The sequence below is a fragment of the Aythya fuligula genome, chromosome 1, assembly GCF_009819795.1.
Source record: "Aythya fuligula isolate bAytFul2 chromosome 1, bAytFul2.pri, whole genome shotgun sequence".
Lineage (NCBI taxonomy): Eukaryota > Metazoa > Chordata > Aves > Anseriformes > Anatidae > Aythya > Aythya fuligula.
The window spans coordinates 41978033-42005003 of record NC_045559.1 but is presented as its reverse complement, the minus strand read 5'-3'; the positions used below and the strand labels follow the sequence as shown (position 1 = coordinate 42005003).

At 38.7% G+C, this 26971-nt stretch overlaps 1 protein-coding gene across 4 annotated transcripts in view; it reads right to left on the bottom strand.

Moving 5' to 3' along the window:
* Positions 1-14661: 14661 nt before the first annotated feature.
* The window catches only part of SYT1 (synaptotagmin 1), a 359307-nt gene continuing 346997 nt past the window's right edge, over positions 14662-26971 (bottom strand). For all 4 annotated transcript variants that reach the window (XM_032184865.1, XM_032184880.1, XM_032184872.1 and 1 more), the window contains 2 exons: positions 22611-22744; positions 14662-17809 (listed from right to left, as the gene is read on the bottom strand). In XM_032184865.1, the coding sequence (XP_032040756.1) occupies positions 17603-17809; positions 22611-22744 (341 nt within the window). In that variant the 3' untranslated portion in view covers positions 14662-17602. The remainder of the gene's footprint in view (positions 17810-22610; positions 22745-26971) is intronic.

Below are 26971 nucleotides of genomic sequence, written 5' to 3'. Positions count from 1 at the left end.
GTTGATCATTGCTAAGACTGTGATTTAATGGGTTTTAGTGTTATTGGAGAGTTGGGTATTTTGGAAAGCATGCCCAGAATTTAGGATAGCCATTCTGAAATCAGTTTTTAATACATTCCTAAATTAGGAATTAAAACCAAATGCAATACAAGATTAATTATTCTCCATGTACTTTCCCTTGTCACCATGGAGTCCTCTTGTGAGAGCTGTGTGCCAGAGAGGCAGGACAAGGTTAGTCTTACCACAAGTAATTTCATTGTACAAGAACAAAAACTAATTCCCAAATTTCCTCCCAAGTACACTCATGTTAAGGAGAGGATCTGTTCAGGGTTGTATTTCTAGTTCTGTAGCAATTACAAAAAATGCCTACATGGAAAAGCAGCAGTAGGAAAACATCTGTGTTTCTAGCTCGTCTCTATAACGTTTTATTTCCTTTTGTGTTAATATAATACAGATATAACTGTGCAATCCATTTTTTTTCTTTATTACATTTTTTTCTCATTTGTTTTTTCTCTTCCTAAGAGAAATGAGTAAAGTCAGCTTGACAGAGCTAGCCAGCTTTCTGTAGATCAAGGGCATGTGATTTGTGGCCCATAGTTGGGAAACCACTGGTATTAAGTTGTTTATGAAATCTACTTCTGCAGCATGATGACTGGAGAAGGACGCCAGCCCTCAGGAGGGATCAGGCTTGATACAGTGCTAAGGAGTGGGGGAGAAAGAAACCCCATTGCTTGCTTGACCACAGGCTGTCTAAATCACTCAAACTCTGGTTGAAACACTGACCTCTTTGCACAATTAATAATAGTCCCTTTCTAATAACCCTCTCTCCCTTGCTCTTTGACTTGCTGCTAGGAAATCTCTGTCCAGTCTATTACTGGAATATATACACACTAGCTTATGTGCAACTGGTGATATGAATTCCATCCTCTATCAGCATTTTTGCTTTCAATAGCCTAGTTACTCTTTAGACAGAAATACTTAGATATCTCGCTCAAGCCCTTTTGATCGGCCGTTTGCTGGAGTCAGCTGCTTCTTAGAGACCTTGCCTGCATGCTCTTCCAGACCAGCTTGGGTAGGGTTGCATGAGGGCTGAGGCTGCCAAGGTTCTTGGCACCTTACTCAAGGTAGAAGTACTGCTGGGTGACACGTGCTGATAATTTTATGAAAAAGGCCTTCTGGAAAGGCTAGGATCAAAGAATTATAGTACGGGAAGCAGCCTGCTTGGGAATGAAATCACAAGCCATTTCAGCAATGCTCTTTTTCAGAAAGATACAAACAAGCAGGCTGAGAACTTCCTGAATGAGTCAGAACAGAGGCCTGGACAAGGGGAAAGAAGAAAACTTGTGGCAAACTGCTGCCCACATTCAAAGGTCCCACACTTCCAACTCCTCTGGGGCTGAAAGGGATGTATCTAAATGGGGTTGTGTATTAGAAGCCCTGTCCCTAAGTAAGGGAAAAGGGATTCAACAAAAAACTGACTGCCCTTGGTACAAGGTAAGATAAAAAGGGAGCTGTTTACTGAGTGTGAAGGACTTGTGAAGGACTTTACAAGGTAAGAGACCAAAACACTTGATGAGATCCAAATGCCCAGCTCTATTTGTATTGATGTTTCCCATTTGAGCTGTTGTTCTGAAATGGCAAAGAAAGACTTCTTTAGCTGGAGGCCAGATCATTTAACAAGGCCTGAAGAAGCCAAAATATCCTGAAAGAAAACTTCTATGTGGTGTCCGTAGGTCTAGGAAAGCTAAGTATTACTTCCTTTTGTATCGCATATATTGTAATGTCTGTTGGTATTGCTGTTTAGGAACATGTGTCCTGTATCTCATCTGTATTTTTTCAGGTGTAAGAGCTACTCTAATTTTAACATCAGACATACAGAACTACAAAGGCTATGTAAAAAGAGAGAATAGCAAAACAAAACAACAGAAGAAAACTCAAAGGAGCCTACTGCCTTCATGAAAAGGTAGAAGACTGCTTTTTAATTAAAGGACATTGGAAATTTTTCTCATAAGGAAGAGGTGGGGCTTACATTGTTTTGCCCAGATGATGAGTCACATGCCAATTTAATTCAAAGGGGAATAAAAATTCAGTCTGCCTTCCCTCTCATACAGAACGCTTTAATGTAATTCAGTTTTATGGAGTATATTCCATAAAATAAAGTTCAATGGTTTTACCTACTGCTTATAAGCAGAGCCCTGAAGGTGTACAATGACACAAAGTGCTGCTCTCTGAGCCTTTAAATTCCACAAGAGCCAGAGTTTTGATGAAGTCACGTCTCTTGGCCAGTCTGTTTACTGTCTCCCATTTTCAACATTCTTCTCTTGACCTGCAGTGTTAGTTTATTAGCTCCATTAAAAATTCCAGTACTCCAGGTCAGTAGACGAGTAGAGGTTTTAAGTAATTCAAGGCTGGTTTGGCATGGTGTAGATATGGGTGTGTGATTGAGTCAAACTCAAGTTATGTGAAGTTTATCCTAATTTTACTCAATTGAAACAAAATGACAAGGAAAAAAATCCCAATATAAGGGTGATCAACTTCTGTGAAATATGGACAGAAAGTACCAAAGTTACATGTATAGTTGCAGGAAACTAACAGATTAATGAAGCTGCAGTATTAGAGCTGCATCTGCTCTAGCCTTTAAAGTTACCCATCAATTTGCAAGATGCTTGAATTAGCATACATTTGTAAATTCATAATTGATTGCTCAACAGTAAATGTTGCTTACTGCTAATGCTGTGAACATTTTAGAGACAGTAAATTACTTTCCTGCTGTAGACGTGGCTTTAATTGTATTTTTAATGCTGGAGATAGAATTCTTCAGATCTACATTCATAAAGAATAGTTGAATCAAAAATCTATTCAGTACCCCACCCCCCACTGCATTTTTGGCTGATGGCTGGGACAGCAAAACCCTTCTGTCCTGGGGCATTGAAAAAGGACACTAGTTCTTTATTTGAAATGCAAACTTTTCTCTCTGTTTCTTGAATTTATTTGAACCTGAACCATGTGGAGATGATCGCCAGCTGAAGACACACATCACATCTCAAATTTTTAGGATGATAAAGTTGGTAAAGCACCAGTGATTCTTGCCGTTTCTGTGGGATCACTAATAATTAAAAACAAAAACTAAACCAACAAAACAAACAAACACAAAACAACAACAAAAACATTACATTTTCTCTGAATCTTTTCAGATAAACTACCAGTTGCTACCTGCCTAGCACTAGCCACTGGGCAGAAGTAAATCCACATGATAGGGTTTTTATTGTTCCATTTGTCATCACAGTATTCAGTAAAGATTATGGATGAGTGTAAGGAAATAGAAAAGACGTCATAAAATCTACTGAAATAAATTCTCTTGTAGCAAGAGCAAAAGCCAAAGAGTAGGTAAGCACTAGTCTTAAATACCATAAACCTTTAGGTCTACAATGTACTGAACTCTGTTCTATTCATAGTAATCTGTATCTTCTCTTGAGCACACCAAAAGGGAATATGCAGAAATAAAAAGTGCAATAGTCAAACACAGTTCTCTCTATGTTTGTTTTAAAACCTATTCAGTCATTACAGACTTTACAATGTCTACTATGTGAACTTTAGTTTCAGAAAGTTGTTGTAGCACATACCAAACAAACATCATGCTTTGATCCCAGTTGCGTGTAGATTTCTGTGTGCATGAATGTGTTTACAAAGGCATACATGTAAGTATGTTGGTTTGAAACATTTTTCTGGTCTTAGTCAAAAATATATATACAAAGTATATAAAAGAGCTAGTAAGAGTAGACGAGAGATATTTTTACTTTTGAATTTGCAATACAACATCAAAAACTCTTCTGTCCTATTTTTCCCAATTTGACATTTTTCTGAAGGATGAAGTAATGACACAATATTAGCAATGACATTTGTGCCTGTCAAGTGATTTTCAGTTGAGTGTGTTTATTTCTGTCGGTTTGGCTTGTTCAGGCTTCTCCTCCTGCCACCCCTTGCGCAGAGATGGTGGCATTCACAGTCCGTGCCTGACATCTTCTGGTGGCATTTCCATACTGCACAATAGCTTATACGGCAGTTGAAGAAGATTACAGGGCCTTAAAGTTTTCTTTTAAACTTTAAGAACAGTTTTTGTGAAATTGTCCTACTGAGGACAATGGTTTCATAACCATTCAGGATTATTTTCTTTGTCTTTTTCTGCACCATCTCATTTACATACACAATATCTTACACAAATTCTGTGTTTGGAGTTATTCTTAATTTTCTCTTGCAGAATTCTTGATTTTCATGACATTAGAAAGGAGGCTGGAGGGGGATGACACAACACGACTTTTTTGGAACATATATCAAATAGATAAATTTTATCTTGACTGCACTGTGAAGTCTAAGGATTTTTTTCAAATGTATTCAGTATTTCATAGCTTTGGGACTTCTGTCATGTAGCCACAAAGCCTCATGACAGTACAGGCTTTAGATTCTCAGAAATTTAATTTCCTTAAGTAAAACTTAAAGCAATGCCTTCTAGTGTGCTGGACTTCTGCCTCTCATATTTCCCACGAATTTACTGAGCCGCTGTGCATATACGAAGCAGTTGGAAGATAGGTATGTGTTTAATTTAAAAGAGGCTGATGGTTTTGTTTACAGGAATTACATTCTAGTCCTTCATCTTCATTCCTTTCTGCATTCCTTTCATTTGGAGGCTCAGACTGTTTACATGGTCAGCTTCCCTGGAGTTAAGCTAAAGCTAGGAGGAGGACATTTTGATTTCTGAAGAGGCCTGCTTGGGAAACTCCCCTCAGGTGAATGGCTGCTGTGGAGAGCTGGTGGGAACTGAAAGCCCTAAACCATCAGCAGTAGCATGTGTCTTTTTTCACTACTCCTGAAACAAGGGCTGCTGCTCATGCGCCAGGTGTTTGCTTCCCTCTTGAGCTGGCCAAGGATACAGCGTCCTTGGGTCCAGCGTGTGCTGTAGCCTCTTATAGCAGTGTTAGCTCCTTGGATTTCTTTAAAGTAAACAACATGTCTTTGGACACAGTTCCAGCCTGAGCCTGTGGCCTGGTTCCTTCTGTTTCCCACAGAGCCACTGCAGTCCCCCTGTGTGGTCCTCAGCAGGAAGGCTTCAGGCCTGTTTGCACTGGCCTTCAAGAGCTTTCCCTATGTTGTATGCAGGTTAGTGAGGCACAGGGCAGGACCCAGCTTTCTTACATTCCTCCTTTGGGACACTGCTGATTTTTCAGTGCTCTCCCTGTGCTTGTCAGGGTGAGTGGACGGAGCAGGATGCTACATTGCTGTTGCAGCCCTTGATGCTACCTGCAGCCTTCAGAGCTCTGTAGGCGATAGAAATTGAAGTACACTTCTTAGCACTTTCAGTGTCATGTCAAAAATCTTGTAACTTTTTTGCCTGATTGTTTGCCTTTCTGGAAAGTCCTGAAATTATTTGTGAAGAGTCTTCAGAACACGTCCGTCTCCTCCTCCACTTAGAGACCTAGGCCTCTCTCCTCAGATAAGGTCATCCCTGAAATGAAATTACTGAGACAACAGAATCATGAGGGAGCATTTCAAAGCATCATTGCTGGGTCTGGTTGGAGTACAGCTGACAGAGCATTAAAGGCATTTGTCCTACAATACAAAGCTCAGATAGCACCCTCACCTACTAAAAGAATAATCCATCTCCTCTCTCTTCCTATTAGTGTGATGTGGCCTGCAGTTTTGATCAAATTGAAGTGACCAGCACTTAGGAAGGCTTTACCATTCTTGGCCTGGCCTGACACGACGTGAACTTGCATTTAAGTGTGCTTGCTCTGCTGAAGCCCCAAGTAGGACTTGTGTTGAGAAGAGTTCGTAAACTGCTTCAAAAATCTCTTCAAAGCTAAGTGCCAGAATAATGCTTTATAAGCCAGCTTGTTAGAAGGTAGCTCTGGATGTGTTATGAGAGATTTATTTTGACACTGACATTAAATTGAAATGCCCATTCAGTCTCTACATGAGCACTGGGTGCCTAAACTTCCATGGTAGTCACTGGAGCTCAGAGAGACAGAGGATGCTCCCTAACATACACACTCCCTCTCCTGTGAGTGAAATTGCCATCTAACCTGCTTTGTCTGTATTGACCACAGCTCTGCTGTCTATATTGGGAGTTACACATCAGGTGCACTTGTATATACCTGTATGTGGATACCTATAGTTATATGTCTTGAAACAAATCCCCACCCACATTACAAATTGAATTAGATTTTGCAGCATCCAAAAGTAATAGTTTTTTTTTTTTTTTTTTTAAACAAGACAAAACAAAACACCGCTATTCCAAATCATTTTCCTTGTAAAACCATTTCAGTTTTGTGCACACAGTAAGTAGCCCTTAGAGATAGGCAGTCTTCTGTTGTATGTATAACATTTTTAAAGACTTTAACGTTTTAAAGATTTTTAAAAGAAATCACAAATAGAATTTAAATATTTTTAGCTATTATTAAATCTCTTTAAGAACATTCAAAACTGTAGCATCTGAACACTCAAACCATGCCATTTCAGCTCCAGCATTAACTACAGAAGTGGTAAATTTCCTGAGAGATAAAATAAGCAACGTCTATCAGAACAGGATACTGAACAGACTGAAAAATCTTCATTCTTCCTTAGGAAAAATGGATGTTTGGTTTCCATGGCTGCATATCTAGATATGTAGAAAATATATTTGCCTTCAGTTTTTAGCTTGTGGTATTTTACAGTTGATTTTGTATATTTGCAACTGGGTAGAAGGAAGAAATACAGCAAGGCATTTGGAAATATTTGAGTGCCTTTCAAATTGAAAAAGAATAAAAAATGGTCTTATTGCTCACTAATCTTTGCTGGCTGGTTCTGAAAACCCACATTTCTTATACATCTGCTACCTTCAGAAATCCTCTTCATACTCATGCAGTTAATACACCTGGCTCACCCTCTGCTTTCTTCATCTTCCACAAAGTGGAGCTACAGCTGCACAGAGAGAACATAAGATGGTAAAATGTTTGAAGCATAAGGAAGGAATATTCTGTGCTGAAAAAAAGTTGAAACTTGACAGTTGCATGTGAAGGAAAGCTAATTCATCAGTTCAGCTAACTGATCGATTCTAGCTCTGTATTCAGAAGTTAGGCTTTTCATCTTAATCCATCCTGAATGAGCGATGAAGTGCTTGCACATGGTGTACCATTTCTTTACCTTGGCACAAATCTTATTTGAGGGTGTCTAGGATTAATGTTTTTCGGAGGAAACTTTGGTTAGTTTTCAAATCAGTAGTTTCACTTACAAGTAGAGACCAACCAATATGATGTTCTTCTCTAAGGTGAAAGTGTACTGCAGTTTTAGTTTTGTTCCTAGGCATATTCAGATACACTCATACTTCAGTTCTCTGTGAAAAATCTGAATGCGTGGTGGCATGTGGCTAGTGGGGAATAGTTTCTACACTGATTCCCCACAAGATACTGCACAAACAGCTTTGTGAAAGCTCAGAAAACTATTCAGTGATAATTTACTGCTGAGTGGGAGCCTGCAGATATTCCTGAGGTTGGAGCTGTGTCAGGACCAAAACTAATCAGTGCTGCAGCCCTGCATGGAGTATAAGTAACCTTAGATCAAATTAGTGGCATTCAATTTCTACCTACAGAGAATAAGAATAATGCTTACCAACTCCTTACTGAAACAATTCCTGAGATATCATGATCAACGTTTATACCTCACCTTGAAAAAGCACTTAGTTATAAAAACTCCTAATTAGGGTATTAATGCTATTGTTATTATATAACTATGTTACATACTACCTACAAAACTTGTTTTCTTCAAATTCTCAAAGAGATTTTTTTTTCCTAGTTACATGCGTGGAAAGAGAGGTAGGAGACACATGAAGTAAATTACATGAGATTCCATGAAAAAAAAAAAAAAAACACAACACAAAGCACAATGAGAGTCAGGAGGCAAACTTGATCATCCCCCTGTAACATTCTGCCTGTCAGGCCAGCGATTATTTAATTAGCTCCTAAACACATAAGAAGTTCAATTATCTAGGATAGTAACACTGATAAAAAACAATAAATTAGCTGCAGCTGTAGCTGGAATCAGAGAAGGTTTGGGAAATGCAGCCCTGGACTTTCAAGCAGAGAAGAAAATACAGTATGCATGCAGCTGCAGGGTACTGTTACTGCCAGTGGTGTCAGCTGGAAACCTAGAAAGGTAGTGTTTCACACAATTTTTATTTACAGTATCAGCACAGTCCAGAAGATGGATCGTCCATGTCTGTGTATGAACTGGCACTCATTGATCTGAAGGGGAGAAGCCTGGGGAGGTTAAGCTAACACTCCGGCACAACTGCTGCGTGAGAGGCAGTGGCTGATGGGTCACTGGGCTGATGAGACTAACGCTGGTACAGATGTTCCTGCTCCTTGCTGTTATGTTTATCTGTAAACCTCTGTCCCACCTCCCTTGTTTGCCTGTTACACTATGCAGAGAGGAAGGGGAAGTCAAAAAGGATGGTGTGAAGCCCAGTTCTGCTCAAGCTGAAGTCCTTAACTGCCCCTCAGCTTTATCTTCCTGGATTCACCCAGTTCTAGCGGAGAGGAAGACCTGAATTTAGGTCTTTGCTGCATCCACTCTACTTACAAAACACAGGGAAACTGCCTGCCTGCCTACCTGCACATACTAAGTAAGCAAAGAGCTTGCTTGCTGCTCTGTACAAAGTCCTTGGTTTCTTTTAGGCCTAATATTGGACTGTATTCTCCAGACAGTTTCCAGAAGCCATGTGTAAGGAATTGGTTATTTCATGGTAATATCCAGATCAGTAATTTCCAAAGTGTTTGGATTCTTTTTTTCTTGATGAGTACTCTGTGGCTGTGTTATGAGGCATGTGTTGAATTATATTGCCTGACAAAGAAGACCATGTTGCTGCTAATAAGACCAAATGTATTCCATGGATAACTGTTTTAGATTATTAATGGGATCAAATATTTTCATATGTTCTGCTAAGTAATTCAGATGAAAAGGGTACAATTCTTGCAGGATTTTGAAAACAGATCTATCTCTACAAAACCATGTCACAGTAAGTGGCTGTTCTACACTATGGAAACACATTGTTAACGGATCAGGAACTGACATTAATCTCTCTCTCTCTCTCTCTTTTTTTTTTTTTTTATTTTATTTCCTCCTTTTTTTTTTTTTTTTTTTTTTTTTTCTCTCTTTTGGTGCAACAATCTTGAAGGATAATGAAAATCCAGAAGACTTTTGATTAAGATGATTTGACAAAAAATAAGATGCTTGTTTAGTAGATTATGTCCATGGTAATTTCAGACCTACAAAGTTAAAAGCATTGGGTCTTTAAGACTTTTGCTTTGGCTTTGAAGTTTATATAGCTAGCATTAGTAGTATAGGAATGCCCAGGTACCCAAATTGTGGACCAGAATTCTGCATGGTGCACATCATAGGAAAGAAGTCAAATATGGCAACAAAGTGAGTGTAAATGAAGTGGGAAAATGTTGTACATGCCTTCTATATACTCAGCAGGGAGCAGTCTGTTGCTGCTTACGTGTGGAGGAAACCTACTGTTTTAGAGGTGCTGAGGAATGCAGTGTGCCAGTGCATATTTGTATTTAACAGCTGTTAGTCAAGGAACATGCTGTGTAATTTTGTAGGGACATGAAATATTCTGTCATGAAGGAGCTCCTCATCTATCCTTGAACATATCAAGAGTGTGAGAGGATTTATGGAGCTGTCAACTACGAGATAACTAATGCACACACATATGAAAGAAAGTAAAGATACTGTAAAACAGATAGCCTGGCTAGCAGGAAAATGACGGAGTTCCTGTTTAACTTGCTAATTCTATCAACACATTTTAAAATCTAGATTCCAGTGTGGTTTACTTTTATTTTAAATGTATTGGCATTGTGTGTGATGTCTGTATCGTGTAAATTTTCCTTTATGTGAAAACTGGAAGTGGATATGGGATAGTGGTGTGACCAAAAGTTTGTTCCCCTTGAAATGCCTTAAAAGAAGAAAGTAAGTCAAAGCTGCTTAAGCTGACTCAAGAGTGGAGATAGTCCTCCTAGTATGTGATCAGAGTGAAGTATTTGTGCTGCCATCTTCAAACGAGGCTGGGAGGAGACAGGCTGAGGCTAACGTGCAGTTTGTATTGATTGTTCGGCTACCTTGGTTATAATGAAATGTGCTTGCGTTATGGTGCTAGGCAGACACAGTTTGCTCTCTCTTGGGGAAAGGGTTACAAGAGATTTGATGAAGGCACTTGAGATGATGAAAGTCTTGGTGGGAACTGAGATTCTGGTGCAGGGCAGGAAAAAAAAAAGCCCTCAGTATCGCCCCGTCCATCACATTTCTTCTCCATCAAAAGTGCCACTGCACTTCTTTGAAGTGCCCGTATGACTCATCATTGCTAATAAGATATATAATAAGACCATGAAGAAAGTATACTTTAAACTGCACATGTACAGGAAGGTACTGTGGGAAATGATTGTAGCATCTTTGTACTTTCTACTCTGAAGCATGTGTCAACTGGTTGCAAAGGCTTTTGCAACTCAGTGTTTTTTCCTCAACCCATGTTTCTAAAAGATGGTTAGGTGCCAGTTGCAACAGAGTGGTTTAATAAACTTTAGAAAAGAAAAGAAAGTTGGCTAAACAGAGGTAGAACATGAGAAGGAAACCAAGAGAAGAATCAACAATAGAGGAGTTTGTGCTCATCGGGGTGAGGGAACACAGTAAATACAACACGAAGGGGAGCAAACATGGGATCAGGATTTTAGTTAGAAAATATCTTGTAGCTTTGACATAACAATGAAATGGAGAATGGCAAGAGACAACAATATGGTCCCCTGATCTGCAAGTGATTTCTTTTTCTTCCTGCCTTTTTTGCATTTATTCCCCTGTGTTATCTGTGCTTAAAATGTCAGCTGCAGAAGCTTGCTTACTTTTCTTGCTTGCCATTGTTGCATTACTAATTACTGCAGATTTAATTATGGTCATGGTGCTCAAACCTTTCAGGCAGCTATTTGTGTTAATTCCAAGGAATGAGAGCATTAAACAATTCTTATCACTGGACTGGAGTGAGACATGTCATTCTTTGTGTGGGGAAAAAAACCTTTTTGAAACACGGAGCAAAACAGCAATGGTAACCTGAATCTTCTCAGCATTTTATTCTGGAGACTTGGAACTCTAAAACACAAGGCAGTATGAAGCCTAATGAAGAATCATCTTTGCTCTGATATGAATTTGCAGCTAGATGCTTTTTCTTTACTTCTATTATCATAGAAATCTGTAGCTACAATGAATATTTATTCACTTGCCAATTAACCAATTTAGCCTCTTGTTATTGACTTTGAAGAGGTGGCTTAAAAATTCTTAACTGAGTTAAACACTAGAGGCAACCTTTCACACAAAAGAAAGAAAATATACAAAAGCCATTTGACTCTGTGAATGTCACAGAAAATATCTCAAAAATAAGTTTAATAATATGGCTAGTTTCATGAAGAAAAAGTACATCTTGTGCAGGATGCAAGCTACTGAGCCTCAGAGTCCACTGGAATGAGTGGATGATAGTGTTTCTGACTAAGCACAAGAGAATTGACTTCAGCATTACATTCCAGGCTACAGCCTGCCAGGCTTTCAATCAGGATTTACAGCCAGTGATCCTCCTCCTTGTGATAAATGGTCCAAGGGAGAAGACAAATATAGCCTAAGCCCAACCTGGAATTCTTCAATGACAGATTCGTGTCAGTGTTTTGGAACAACCTTTTAGTGGGTGCTTCTGCTTCTTAGGAAGAGTCATGAAATATTCTAAGGTACAAATACAATTAAGTACAAGGGGAGAACTGTCCCTGGACTCTGGGACAATACAAACAAAATTTGGGACATTTTTACAGGATTGTGGGATAATCATGAATAGCAGTAGATCAGAGAATATTTTGCTGCTCTTGTGCACCAGTCTTCTATTTTTGAGAAAAACTGATGTTGGCTGTGTTTGGTGTATAACATCAGTGCATTGCCTACAGAGCTTTCCTTGTTGTAAGTAATAAAAGAGTATACAAAGATATGAAATGGTTGACGGAAATTAAATGTCAGCCATCAAACTGGTGAGTCTGATTCTGTCAAAAGATGAAGTATTTTATTTTTTATTTTTTTCTAAATGATTGTTAAGAACCTTGGTACAGTGCATGTCTAGGACAAAAAGACCTGCCCCCTCCTTCACCCCAAAAGTCTGAAGAACCGTCTTCATTTCCTCAGCTTATTTGGCCTCTTCATAACCTCCATTAAGGATGTCTAGGTCATTCTCTTTACAGAACTTTCTTTTTTATGTTGAATGCAGTAAAACCTTGAAATAAACCTCTCAGTGTGGCTCTTGTGTCTGAAAATACTGCTGTAGGTATCATTCACAAGGTACCACAAAAAGTTAAATTCTTCTCTGGACTAGCTTTTCAAATACTACTTTTTGGTGCAATATTAGAAGTATTTTCTTTATTGAGCATAGAAAGACTTACTGCATATAAGGTAAACGCAACTAGGACTGGGTAAAAGTCCTTTTGGTATATATAGAAAAAGCCTTTTCCATGCTTTCTTTAACACCTGGATGAACAACAGTGTCTGAACTGACACTGAAAATAGGGGCTGGACATGACTGTGGTAGATGTCTCTTCTCGCAGATAACTAGTGATAGGACTAGAGGGAATGGTTTCAAGTTGCACCAGTGGAGGTTCAGCTTGGAAATGAGGAGACATTTCTTCTCAGAAAGAGTGGTCAACCATTGGAATGGGTTGCCCAGGGAAGTGGTGGAGTCACCATCCCTGGGAGTGTTTAAGGAAAGGTTGGACGTGGTGCTTAGGGTCATGGTTTAGTGGGTGACATTGGTGGTAGGGTGATAGTTGGACCAGGTGATCTTGGAGGTCTTTTCCGCCTCAATGATTCGATGATTCTTTGTATGTTCTGAAAGGCAGGACAGTATGTATAGAAGAAACTGAACTGGAATCCTGGAGTGAAAATGCTAATGCATAAATAAATAAGGGAATTGACTGTTAGTTTAATCAGAAAATATAATGTTCTAATTCTTGCTTTGCATAACTAACAGGCAATTAACTTTCATTGACTCATGATGTGAAAAGAGATCGAGAGATGTAGATCCTTTGCTTTGGTAACAATCTGTCAGTTGGGAAGAATGTTTTTCTTGACAGTTGATTAGGGGTTAAATGAGCTGAATAAAATTGGTAATTTTTGCTGCTTTTCTCACTTAGTATAACAGCTATTATATGAAGCATTTTTCCTTACATTAGTTGTAATAACTGGCTTTAACTGATTAGCCCTGTTGGAAGAACTGCTTTTGATTGACAAAGTGTTTTGGTATTCTCAAGATCAGCCAAAATGTGTGTTAGATATAGAGCCTGGATCAAAAGTATTTTTATCGACTTTTATAGATTTCAGTCTGCTCTTAAGCAAAGTGATGCTCTTAGGTAAGCACATGCTTGGTCTGAGGATGCAACAGCTTAGATGTCGAGGAAAGGAGCAGCAGCATCTCATACCTTCATAACGTGGTACCTGCCTGTATCTCTGGAGAACTGCACTGAACTATAAGAGCATTACCTCAGCTCCTGTAGACCAACAGGCAGCGTCTCATGCAGACAAGCCACAGACGATGACCCCAACCATTGACAATCTGGAAGAGTAACACTGGCGAACCCACCAGGCCCACCAGAAGACGTCAGCCTGCTCTCACTTGCTGACAACTGAAGTGGCATGGGTCTGTCTGGTGCTCATTGACCCTAGACTGAAAAACAAACAAACAAACATCTGGGAGAAAAGAACAATTTCTGAGCAGTGGGAATAGGGAAAAAGGTCAACTATGAAAATGCCTGCAATGTGCTCCAGCTCTTAGTAAGGCCTCATGCAGGCAATGGCAGATGAAGTATGGTTAAAATGATGCATATCAGTAATTACCACAGTGTGGTTCCTGACAGGAATGATAATACTTCTTCTGAGGTAGAGGAAAAGGCAAAGGTAGAGATGATTGCTGTGAAAAATGTTGCATGTTACATAAAACAAACAGAGCTACAGATTTTTTGTTTGTTTTTGAACTGTTTCTCTTGGTAGGCTCAGGAACTTCAGTTGTTTTATACCACAGTGCTTTTCAATCATTTTTCATCTGTGGATTCACTTCTTCACATATCTTTTTTTTTTTTTTTTTTCCCATGTAATTTTTTTATCTCTTATTTACTGATCTTTACTCTACAAGAGACATGACTTTAAGGTCAGCATTAGAAGTAGCTCTTGGATGTAAGTTAAAACATACCATCTCTCTCCAAACAAACAACTCTCTAATCACAACTGGCTGGAGGAGTACTTACTGCAGAGATAACTACTTGGTGTTCTGGTCACGGCATAGAAGGTGATCTATGTTTTGATAGGAAATGATGTTTTTGGTTACAAATAATCAGACTTCTTGGGAAAACAGGGTAGTAGTCTTTCATTTACAATAGAGACAGAGAATTCACCTCCTGGAGAACTGCTGGCTGGGCCATTGCAGTGGAAAGCAGTTTTCACAGCCCCTCTAAAGGCGCTGTGCCACTGCACTTGTGATACTTCCAAGTTTATGATTGTGCTAAGGTCCAAGAGTGAAATGTCTTTTCTAAAATTTTAGATCAAAAGAGAAACACTGAAACATCAACAGGAAATAAAACATTTTTATTGAATATCTGTGTAATATGTATGTTATTTTAACGACAATTGGAAAACTCTACTGTGGGAAGTCACTACACAAAGTGAAACAAAATATAAACCACCTCATCAAAAATGAAGGTAAAATACGGCTAAAGTTGTCAGCTCGCGGGCCACGAGCGATATGGCAGGATAAAACACCCCAAACATTTCTACAAGATACAGAGAAAACCCACACAGAGAAACACTCAAGCAGGCAGTAAATATACACAAAGGCAACTAGGATCTTTCTACAGCATCAGATTCTAATACTTCACACAGCTTTGTCAGAAAGGTACATGTGGCTTCTTTGAGGATGAAAATGTCATCTTGGTCATATAGCAGGTTCAGTCTCTGAGAATCATAGTACCTTACAAACCAATTCTATGGTGACATTCAGTCTGGCAGTGTAGGAAGAGAAAGCATTAAGAATACCTTAACACAATGAATCAGTTCTGGCAGTTTGAACCTGCAGCTATCCTGAATGAACAACTGAAAGCTGAAGACCATGAAGCTGAGTATCTGCTGTTACACTGGAAAGCTGACTGTCTAGTTCTCCTCTTTGGTAGGGTTTGGTCCTCAAGATCAAGATTTTTAAGTATTCCAGCTTGATGCTTTGCATGTATGCGCCTGTTTCTATCAGAAAATGTCTCACTTGTGTTTTTTCCATGTTTCATGTAAAAAAGAAAGAAAATAGGTCTTGCTATTCTTACTTTTGGAGGTGGGGAGAGATCCAGATTTTTAGTCTCCTCCCACTTCTTTGCTGCTTCTCTTGCCCTCCACATGCACTGAAAATGTTGGAGCTTGGCTGTCACTGCACTGACCTCTCAGACTGTCACACCTCTCTCTCAGAAGCAGAGCTTGAGGGAGGGTGAAGAATTTCGTTTTCAGCACACAGTTCCCTGATTACATTCTTTTTTTTTTTTTTTTTCTTTTTCTTTTTTTTACAATATTTTCTTTTAGATACTATTGAGAAGAACATCACTGATTAATGTCTCATGCCTCCCTCCAAAAGGTATAGCATTTCCGCATTTCTGGGGTAGTTTGCATGGCTGAAAATAATGAACTTCTCAAAGCATTATAAATATATTCACAGCTTGGAAAGATAAGCAAGAGGCCTCAAAGGACGGTACATGAGATAGAAGTGATGCCCTAACTGACTTGATGAGATGGTACAAGCTGAGATGACATGCTGGCTAGCTGTAAGATGATTATCTACAGTAAAGCGGCAGGGGGCGAGGGAGAAGGAGGTTGGAAATGTGGAATATTGCACAGGGCTTGACAAAATGCTGCGTGGTCAACCCATTCAATATAGCCTCCTTGTCCCCTGCATAGCTCTCCAGTTCTAAATTGGTCCGTAATAACTAGAACTGCTTGTGCTATGCATTCCTTCGGCAGTGCAGTAGAAGGGAATGGCAGTATTATTACAATATCACTACGGAATAAATTGATTGCTATCCACTGAGAAAACTACATTTCTAAGCACACACGGCAGTCACAGTGATACACAGAGCAGTCTTTCAAGACTCTTATGGAATGACTAATAGCTTCATAATAGTGCCATTTACTACATAATAACATTGAAAACATTTAAAAACTCCTCCTGAAACGAGCATCTAGTATACAGAAGAGGTTGCTTCAGTTTTCTAGAACTTGTTCTTTGTTTTCACTTTTTATTTTTTAAAGGACAAATTAAAACTTAAGTATAAATAGTATATAAAAGGTCACTAGCTGTTCTCTTTTGGCTTACTTTGAAGTGCATTTAGAACTATGGCTAAATTTTGTCATCTTCTGATGGGATTACAATACTGTCTGTTTACCATGAAACTATTTTGTATAATAAACTCACACGGCTGTGTCTAAAAAATATTCTGCATTCCTTCTAATCTGAGTTAGTATAATAAAATATTTTGTTACAAAGTCTAATGTGCAAACTCATTATAATGTGAAATTGTGGATGGAATTCACAGTATGCAAATTTTGTATAAAGGTGATAGCGGAGAGCTACTCTTGTTTTCATAGCAGCATTTCACGACCGCTGCATCTCCCCCCTCCCTTCCCCCCCTCCCTGCACAACCTCTGCAATGTTCTTACTTTGTATGTTAGATGAAATCATTGCCTCCTATGGAACTGCTTCCTTGACTTTCAATTGAAAGCCATTTCAGTCTGTTATGTGTTTGCTTTGGAATATATACAAAAAAATGATATCCTGGCTTCTGGCTACATCTCCTTGAGGTCAGCCATGGAGCTGCTCAGATCATGCTAAGTTGCCTGTGAAAGGTCTACCGAATTGGATGTGCCCCTCCAAGATTACGCATAGCGTGTTATTAGAATGGTCCAGTTGAAAGCTCAGATTTAAGTTGTCCTTTAAGATGTCAGTGTAACACTACTAGTGCCTTACAAGTTGGAATTTTTTTTTCTGGAATGCAGACGATACAATAGTTACCCTATAATATAGTATCAGCTCTCCTATATCTCAGTCAATTTACATAATTTAAAATAGAACATCTTATTAAAAACATCTAGATATACACAGATTAGGAAACGCTTACAACATACAAATACACAAACTAGAAATAAATTCTCAGCATACTGGTGTATATATACAACTGTGTGATACAATAAATAATTTCTGTCATGCTCTATCTACACATCATATTGCTTAAAAGAAGAGTAGATCTGGGGGGGCAGTGGTGAAATGAAGCGCCATTAGAAGGCTCTCTACATTTAAAGTTGTGCAAATTAAAACAGGAATTTAAAAGTACAACTGATCTGTGTCAGGAACACATGGCTGGAAATGAAAGGACCCATATTACTGAGGTATTTACAGATACTGGCTAAAGAGCACTATGTGGGCAAATGCAGAAAGGCTTCTTCTTCTTCATAATTTAATGTAATTTAATTTAATTTACTTCTTGACTGCCAGCATGGCATCTACCTCCTCCTCGGGCTGCAAGGTGTGCCACTGTGCAATGGGCCGCCTGGGGTTGGCCAACATGTCTGACCAATGCCGCAGCTCCGCTCCAGTGCTGTTGTAGCCCACAAAGACTTTCCCGATGGCATCGTTCTTGCCAATCTTGTCATAGTCCAAAACAGTCACAACAATTTGCACTTTCTACAAGGAGACAGAGAAAGACCAGTGAGAATGACAGGAAGGGGAAGGCAGGCAGGGATGAATCTCGGCATGGACACAAACAATTGAGACTCCATGGATGAGAAGTGGGCAAGTGCATGTTCCCCCAGCCATAAGCAAATTCAAACTCTTGTCGTTGCTTCTTGTCAGCCTTCCAAATGTATTTAGGTTCATAACCTCCACATTAACTTGAAATTCACACCCTTGCATCACAGAGCTTCACATGGTTGCATTTCTCCTTTAACAGATTAGCAATGTATAGATTTTGTAGCTGTTGTTATTGAGGAATCAGGCTGCTAGAAATCTGTAGAGCTAAAAGTCTTAAGCTAAGCTAATTCAAAAGTAGCTCAATTTAACACATCATTATTGTTTAAGTAAGTAAGTTAAACTTAGCAGTTTCTATATTCTATGTACTATATTCTGGTTGGGTTTTTTTTTTTTTTGGTTTTGTTTTGTTTTGTTTTTTTTGCTTTTATACTTCAGAGCAATTGTGTACCATCTATCTAGCGTGCTAGCATGCTTTCAGGGAAATTCAAAAGATAGCCCTTACAGTTGCTATATAGATAAATACATATTTGTGTGCATGCACAATCATAAGTATGCGTATGTACTGTGTATAGTATATATATATATACATTATAAAAGGAGTCAGGAAATTAGGCTGTTTACTCAGGGGAGCTGGAAAGAAGGACAAGCTGCTGTGTCTGAGGGCTCTGACATAGTGGTGCTGCCAGGCACAGTAAAGTCTGGCCTACGGCGAAGCCGGTGGGTGCTGGGGTGCCACTTCTGCTGCAGGAATGGTAACCTCTGGCAAACAGGGTCAGACTGCCCACAAAATCTGCGGGAGCTCATCTGTCAGAGCTCAGAGACCATTTTTTGTTCACTTGGACTGGGCACATTGAGAGGTGGTGTTCAAGCCAGGCATTTGCGTATGCATTTGCGTGCACACGCATGCATTCCTCTCCATCAGGTCATTAATATTTGTCGAAGCAGCACAAACAACTACTCCTTCAGTGGAGTGGTGTTTTTCAACAGCATCTAAAACGAGAAACAGCCTTGGGCTGATTTTACTTAACTATAAATGCTTCTCCTCGGGGACTTTCTTTTAAAGATGTACATACAATTCTTTTCCTGACTTCTTTATCATCCCATGATAAACACACAGCTCCTTATGCCAATGTGAGCTTTCTGAACTGGAGGAAGAAATGCACAGAAACACATTTCTTCCAGAAAAATCTTTTATTCTCAATCATAATTTTTTTTAATTTAAATATGAGTACAATCTAGATTTCTTACTAGCATGATTAATTTTTTTTTGTTTGTAATTGGATTTATCTTTTAAAAATAACTGACACTTAAGCATATCTGGAAGACCAGACTCATGTCTATTTTATGGAGTCCATTCACTTACAAGATTCTGCAGTTCTCTGATCCAGAGAAAGAAATGACTCCAACAGGCACTAAAGTATTTATATGGTTGCTGATGACAAAACTGTACATCAAACTCAAGACTCTCTCTACCCAGAGCACTCATGATATATGACAATATCCTGAAGCAAGTATTTCTAGATGCCAAAATGATGTTTCAGTGTTGCTGTTTGCAATATACTCACTCTAATGTTGATGGTACCTCCCCAAATGGACATTTATGTTTTAGATGCATGATACAATCACAGATATAAAAAGTAGACACGAGTATCATTTTACAGCATAAAAAAAAAGTTGCCTGCTGTACCTAGAAGCTTGGGAGCAAGTTGCTATTGGATTTTGTTGTTGTTGTTGTTGTTAATCATAATGCAACAGTGAGCATTGTAAACAAAAGACACATTTTTTTTTTTTTTTCCTTCTGGATCTATAAAGATGCAAGAGCAGCTAGCTCAGATGGTTAACGCTGGGATGATTTTCACTTCATGGTCTCTGATTTAAACCTACAGAGAAATGTAAGCATCTCTGTGCTTTTGTACTTTATATTAAAGGAACAGCTGCACTGCAAAAAACCAACAGGTGCTAGTAGAAAGCACTACCTCTGCTAATACACATTTGGATTAGTAGTTTCCTTGGCATGATTAGGCATTCTCTGGAGTAAAAGTGCCTGTAGACTTTGCTACTTACAGATGTGGTCTGTCTCAAAAGTGGTAAAACACGTGCTTGATTTCCCTGTAACAACAGGGTTTGACTTCCCAGTGGTATTCTTATATTGTCTTTCAAGATCCCACTTTCTTACACACTTATTTCACTTAAGAGTCAAAGGCCACATTTGCTATTAAATTGTTTGGCCCATTTTAAATTACATAGATGTGCTGCTATTCAGCTACTTTCCCTCCATCAGCTCTTTGCTCTCTGATGATCACAAAACTTATATAACCATTATATTTTATGTCTCTGAAAGTCTCTTAATGACTTTTACATGACTTATCCAAAATAATTCTTACTGTACTAAGTCTAAATAGCATTTAAAATGTGTTTTTCTAATGATGAAATTACTACAGTAACTATATTGAAATCATTTGTAAATATATTATTTTATAACTAATTACAAAATACATTGATATATGATTGAAGTCCATAATTACAGATTTTAAATTGAGGCTACATGTTGAAGAAAATAGCCATAATTATTCTCATATACTTATCAAAAAAGTGGCAAAATTAAACTACAACACTTTATGAAAGGTCTATGTCCACCTTACAAAACTGACAGGATCAGAAACAAAATGGCCAAGTACCCATGGAATGTAATCATGCCAACTTGGAGGCATGTAATCATGATAACTTGGAGGTATCTATTCAGGTTTCCCAGTCCTGTCCCTATTCAGAAATCAAGACATTCCAGAGAGGCTCGATGTGATTGATCTTTTTTGCCTCTGGCTCTTCAGTGCTTGTTATGAGATTTTTCACAAGCACAATGACCAGCTTTCATTAAAATCAGCGGGAATTAGCCCCCAGTGGATTTCTCACTTTTGATTCCTAGAGTCCATAGACATCTGTACATGCTGTGGGGTATGAAGAAACTCCTGAAAGGGACAGTCATGCATCCAAGTCCCAGTGCCTCATCTTGTCTAGCTTTATTACCTTTGTCAGTACCAAGTCAATAAAAGGCAAGCACACAGCTTTTGTTGAAATGTAGCCCCTAGCTGCTGGACTTCTCTCCGGTACAACTGCTATCAGAACCCAAGATACAGATTCTTAAAACCTTTACCAGGCTTTCATCTAATCAAGAGGAGGCTGCATGTCCCTATTTGCATTGCAGTTTTCCCTGTAAATGTCTGTTGGCTGTCGTCAACAATGGCATCAGTTGGTATTTAAATGGCATTGATGCCATTTAAATCCTTGTGTAGCAAGGTACATAGCTTGTACCTAGACTCATTTTAAAGCCCACAAAAGTATGTATTCCAAGACTGTTTTAATTATTGTCATTCAACCTGGGGGGCCCCTCAGAGTAGACTTTCCATATTGAGCTCCATACAGAAAAGAAGTTATTTTGCTTAACATCTGCATGGTCCCAGGTTCCCTCTGGGAGGGTGGGATGCCACCATGCAATTCTCTTCTCTTTTGAGGTTATTTAAACCACTGCGTCTTTTCCTGACAATGAACACTCTAACAAGTGAGCAAAAGAACAAAAACAGCTTAACACTAGTGGGTAAGGCTTAACAAAAATGGAGCTGGCCTGTACCAACTTACCATTATGTGGCTTACATTGCAGAGATCAGATCTGAGATCAATCTTGCCCTTTCCAAGTGATCTACCTAACAAACAGATAAACTGATACTCTGTGGTCAATCATATACTTAGCTATTTATGAAAAATACTGCGTGTTGCACTCCCAAAACAAGCCATAGTCACAGGTGACAAGAATACTTGCTTAAGACATTGAAGATCAAGGTTTAAATTTATTTAGCGAGGGGGCTGAACTCAGTGAGGTTTTCCACACGTCTCCTGAGATGGCTAAGAAGACCATCTCTCTTGTGCAAAAGTGTTAGGTAACTTGAGAAAAAGTTGAATCTCACTCTCATGAGCAAGAGATGATTTGACTTCCAGTAGCTCAAAGGTTGCTGTCTGAGTCCTTGAAGAAAGATGACACTGCTGGTGTAGGCAACCTCCAGCTCAGCATGCTAGCTTCTGAGCCTCCTAGGTTTAACCACTGAAATCCTTGGGAACAGCACCTAGAGAACTACTAGAGCTCCACCGAGCTGACAAGAAACCAGATTCTGACTGATCCCTGAACCTGACTGAACCAAACTGATCCATGAGATTCTCAAATTTCTATTTTCCAAGAGGTGTAGGAACCACTTTGGTGGGTAACTGGAAAAAAAAAAAGTGATTACAAAATGCATTTTACTAAAGAGCAATGCTACAGTGCTTTCAACAAACAGGTCCTAAAAATGCAGGGAACACAAATATGGTCAATGATATTGATGCATTGTTTGAAATAATTTGGAGGAAATTACTCTACATGCCTTTTCTTCTATCCCCATTTTTTTTTTTTTTTTTGCAGGCACATTCTTTTTCTATCTCCCTGTGGATTTTTTTTTTTTCAAAATCCATTTCTGTTAACATAAAATGTCAGTTATCCATTTCTCACTGATGAATCAAAGCTTCATAAGTACTGTGCATTTTATCATTTCCCTCTTGAAGCAGTCACACTCATCTAATGTAGCACAGTGCTGGCACCTAGGTGCTAATGAAGGCATGCACACGTGATAATTAACACGAGTCCTGTTAAATATTTATAAGGGCTGAGAAATGAAATGCAGAGAGAAGACAAAACACTGTTTGACATTACCTGAATTTGCTCAAATGGTACTTCAAAGCTGAAAGACTCATTGTAGTAGGGATTCAGAGTATTCTTTTTAATTGTGGTCTTTTTCTTCTTCAGCCTCTTACCATTCTGCATCAGATGGATTTTCACATAGGGATCTAAGTAATCAAGAGAAGAAGTAGAGGTAAGAAAGGTAGTTCAGTGCACTTTCTACAGATTTTAATCCCACAAATTCCAGAATTGATAAAAAAAAAAAAGCAACAAGCAGTTTGCAATTTAACAGCCTTCGTTTCCACTGTAGAAAAACTCCTATACAATTGCAAAGTGTTCCCAATGGAAAAGGTGCAAAATATTTATTGCACTGTCTGCTTAACAGTACAAAGGAGGAGTAAATTCCCACCTAACTTTGTTCTGCAGTTCATTAATTGTCCTAGAAACATTTTTACTGAAACATTATTTACTAACTGCCAACACATCTTGGCAATGGGCCTTAGTGCTGTGAGGAGGGTTTCCCATGGAGCTCTGAGCATTGCCGAATACAGGCAGGATATGCATGGGGCTAGGGGCTGGCTACTCCTCCCCTCACTCCCTTGTGATATTTTGTGGGTTTTCCTGTCCTGAGCTCCCCGGGGAGCTGCGCAGAGCACACGGCCAGGGCATGAGGCAGGAAGGGACTTTGCCCCACTTTGCCTACTTCTCTATCTCAGTGCTGCATGCAGCCAGAATAAGGTTCAGGCCATATCAGCATAAATTATGAATCGGTTTTGCTGCTCCCTACTGAAATCCTATTGTTATTTTGTATGACTTCTGGTGGCTAAGTAACAGAAATGATTTAGTACCTATTCAGGTATTCCTCACACAAGCAAAACTCATTGAAGTTACTGCCGTGAAGTGATATCTCAGTGGTTATACTTTCAATGGAAATTTTGCCTGCTTAAAAAAACAGCGCTATCAGTCTTTAATCTGTTACAAGAGCCATTTAGAGAATGAACTAGCAGTTCTTCCATGGCAGTGTTAATTAGCAATACCTTCACTGAGCTTGTGTTTTTGTTCAAGCCTACCAAAAAGCACCGTTTGAAGAGTCTCAAGCTCATCATTTTCAACAACCTGTATGGTACAGTCATCAAAATTTGGGTAGGCATCCCTTTGTCTCTAGGCAGCTGAACTGTGATGGAATTGAGGCAAGCCATCCCTCTAGTGAGTTGGTAGGAGCTGTACAAAACACCCATCAACCCACAAGTCAAGTGTGGCAAATACTGAGAGCCTGAATGCAAGCTATCACAGGAAAGGGCTTCTCCTGAGAAAAGGATGGGGCACAGAAGAACCGCAAATGAATACTGAAATTAAATATTACCACTATGAGCAAACCATACTTCAATGAAGTTCATGCTTGGAGTATCTGAGGAGAGTAATTGCATTCTGCTGTTAGAAATGTGCCTTACTGTGGAAGACTGAGGAGTTCAGGACAGTTAAGTTACTGCAGTGACTTGGTCACAGTCTACAGTACCTCTGAAGGGAGTATAATTTGATAGTGGACTCTTCAAGTCAGCTGACAAGGGTATAATAAGATCCGATGGCTGTGAGAAGAAATTATACAAATTCTAGCTTAGAAATAGAATGAGGCTTCCGATACAGCTGAAATAGCTTCTCGGTGTTTGTGGTGAACTCTCTATCACAGAGGGTTAAGATTCCTTCTCCCTCAAATGACACGAGTTCAAATACAAATTAAATCTGGGTAGTTTTATGCTCTAGGCTACATAGGGAATTGCAAGGGTTCCTTTTGACTGCACAATGTATGAATAAAGGCAGAGCAGAAATGTGAACAGCAGAAATGCTAGCAAAAAGACAAGAGAATTCTTTTTTTTTTTTTTTTTATACTGGGTTCAACACCATGGCATACCGTGTTTTGAAGGTGGAAAGCTGGCAGACCTGGATTCCTTCAACATTAGCTGATTCTTGAGAAAAGCTCGTCTACCTGATTACTTTTGCTGAGGCTCTGTGCTGAGTGCACAATTGTTTTGACATGCACAAATGATGTTTTAGTTATAACTAATATATAGTAAGAAATTTCAGTAGTCAAGGAGCCAGTGGTAGCATGTTATGATATGGAAATGAGATATAATGCTATTAAAATATAATTTGAGTAACTAGGCTGGGCTGGGAGGCTAAACAGTTCAGTAATACATTATTATTCAGGGGATTAGAAATGAAGAATTCTATTAAAATAAATATAGTCCATGTAAGAAAGTGATTTATTGACCTGTGTTTGTACACAGAAAATATACACAGATTTGATGAGTATTCATATGCCTATAAGGAACTCTATAGCAATGATTTATATAGCAACACAAATACATTGCTATCTAGATAAACATTGCATATTTTGGAAAGAAACGTTTTAAGCCTAGAATTGAAGTGCAAGTGAATATTTGGGGACTACATGTACCTTCACTTTAAATGATTGCTTCTATTGACTTTAACAGATGTTCTATCTTTCTGCTGTTATTATAGCAAAAATTGACCTTGGATAACTCATGGCCACAGGAAGGCAAAGAAGATAGGTTTTGTGGTTTCTTTTTCATCTTCTAATCAGTTCCTTATGTTTGTCTGTCCAGGGATTTGAGTTAGGCTCAGACAAATGCCAGTTTTTCAGTGGGAAAGATTCAAGTGGTACCAGGTTGCCCTCATAGTGCAGTGGCAGAGGTCCCAAATGGAGTACAGAAGGGTACATACCATGCATGTACATTCCATGTGATATAATAGTTTCAGGTTTTCTCTTCATAGGGTGAAATTGTCATGCCAAACCAAATAAAAATTAAAAAGGTCACCTAACTGAAACTATGTTCCTTCTTTTTTAGTTTTAGGGGAAAGTATTAAATAACTATACTCATCACAAAAGCAGAGCAAATCAGAATGGTGTGTCCAGCTCAAGTATTCAAAAGGGCCAGTGGAGATTTTAACTGAGTTTATCCACATTAGATTGCACATCTACTTTCTGTATCTTGAAGTATCTTGGTCTTACCTAGTTCTCTCCTCTCTTTATTCTCCTACATCTAATATCTGACTCCTCTCCAGCACTGCACTATCTTCAATTACACTCTCCTCCCATACCTCACCACATTAGCCCTAAATCCATTAACTTTCCAGTTATCTATTTGTTTGTAACCTACATAGACAAACTGATACCTAAGCACAGGCTTTCCTGCAACTTGGCAAACAAACCTCTGAAAAAGACAGGTTCTGTTCCACCATGGGAGGATGACCAAAAGAAAGCAGAACCTCTGAAAAGCACCAGTCTCCAGTAATTTTTCTGAGATAAGGTTTAGTGCAAATGGAAATACCTCTCTACTTGCAACATAACCTCAGTTGTGGCACCGTTACTTGTGCTGAATAATGCTTTAATATGTAAATAGTCTCATTGAACAAGTGAGACCAATAAGGATGACAGAACTGATATTACAGGCTAGCAATGATAACTTGCATGCTGAGTGCATAGCATGGACACAAAGGCAGAATTCTTTTGACCATGTGTGAATGTCTACATCCAATCCCAATCAAAATTAAAAAAAAATAAATCTCTTTATGTGCTCTGGATAATTATGTCATTCCAGAATAGATATCTGTCTTTGGTCAAATGGATTGTACCCCAGAATATTATTTCTCTCCACTGATATAGGTCAGCCTGTAAACTTTGATGTAAACAGTTATACTGCAGTTATTTCAAGTTAGGAGACATAAGCATCACTTTGTTTTTTCCTACATTTTTGTTCCTTTTGAGTAAACAAGAGTTTAGATCCACATTACATCCCCAAGACATTACATTACCAATCTACCTGAAAGAAGGGATATTGCATCCAGGGCACCACATATGTTAATAATTCATGTTAACCAATGTGTGTGATTAAATAAAATTCTGCTATTTATTCCCTCATTAATGGTCTATCCATGAGTGCTAAAAAAGCTGTAAAATTCATAACTATTTGTGCATTGTAGATTTTACACCAACATCTCAAGGGAGGCTAGTTGAACAGCTTTTAGAGCGCTGGGGGACCATCTGACATACTTTGTTTTCCTGAAGTTTGTAGTAAGGTGCCAATATGTTATTTGAAGGATAAATGGAATAGTATGTCATATCAGGCAAAGACATCTTGATTCATGTGGGCTGTGATGCCCATATACACAATTAGAATCCACTTAAAATAATGACTGTTTCACCACTATTATGTTGTAGATAAGATGCTCTTAATTATTAAAGGTTTAGAAGAAGCAAACTTGGCAGTTGGAATAAAATTCTACATCAAAAAAGAAGAAAATTACAGCTAATGAGTATATCTAAGGAAAAAGTGGAATTCAGAATGCCCATCAGTGGGTTTTAAGGTGAAAAA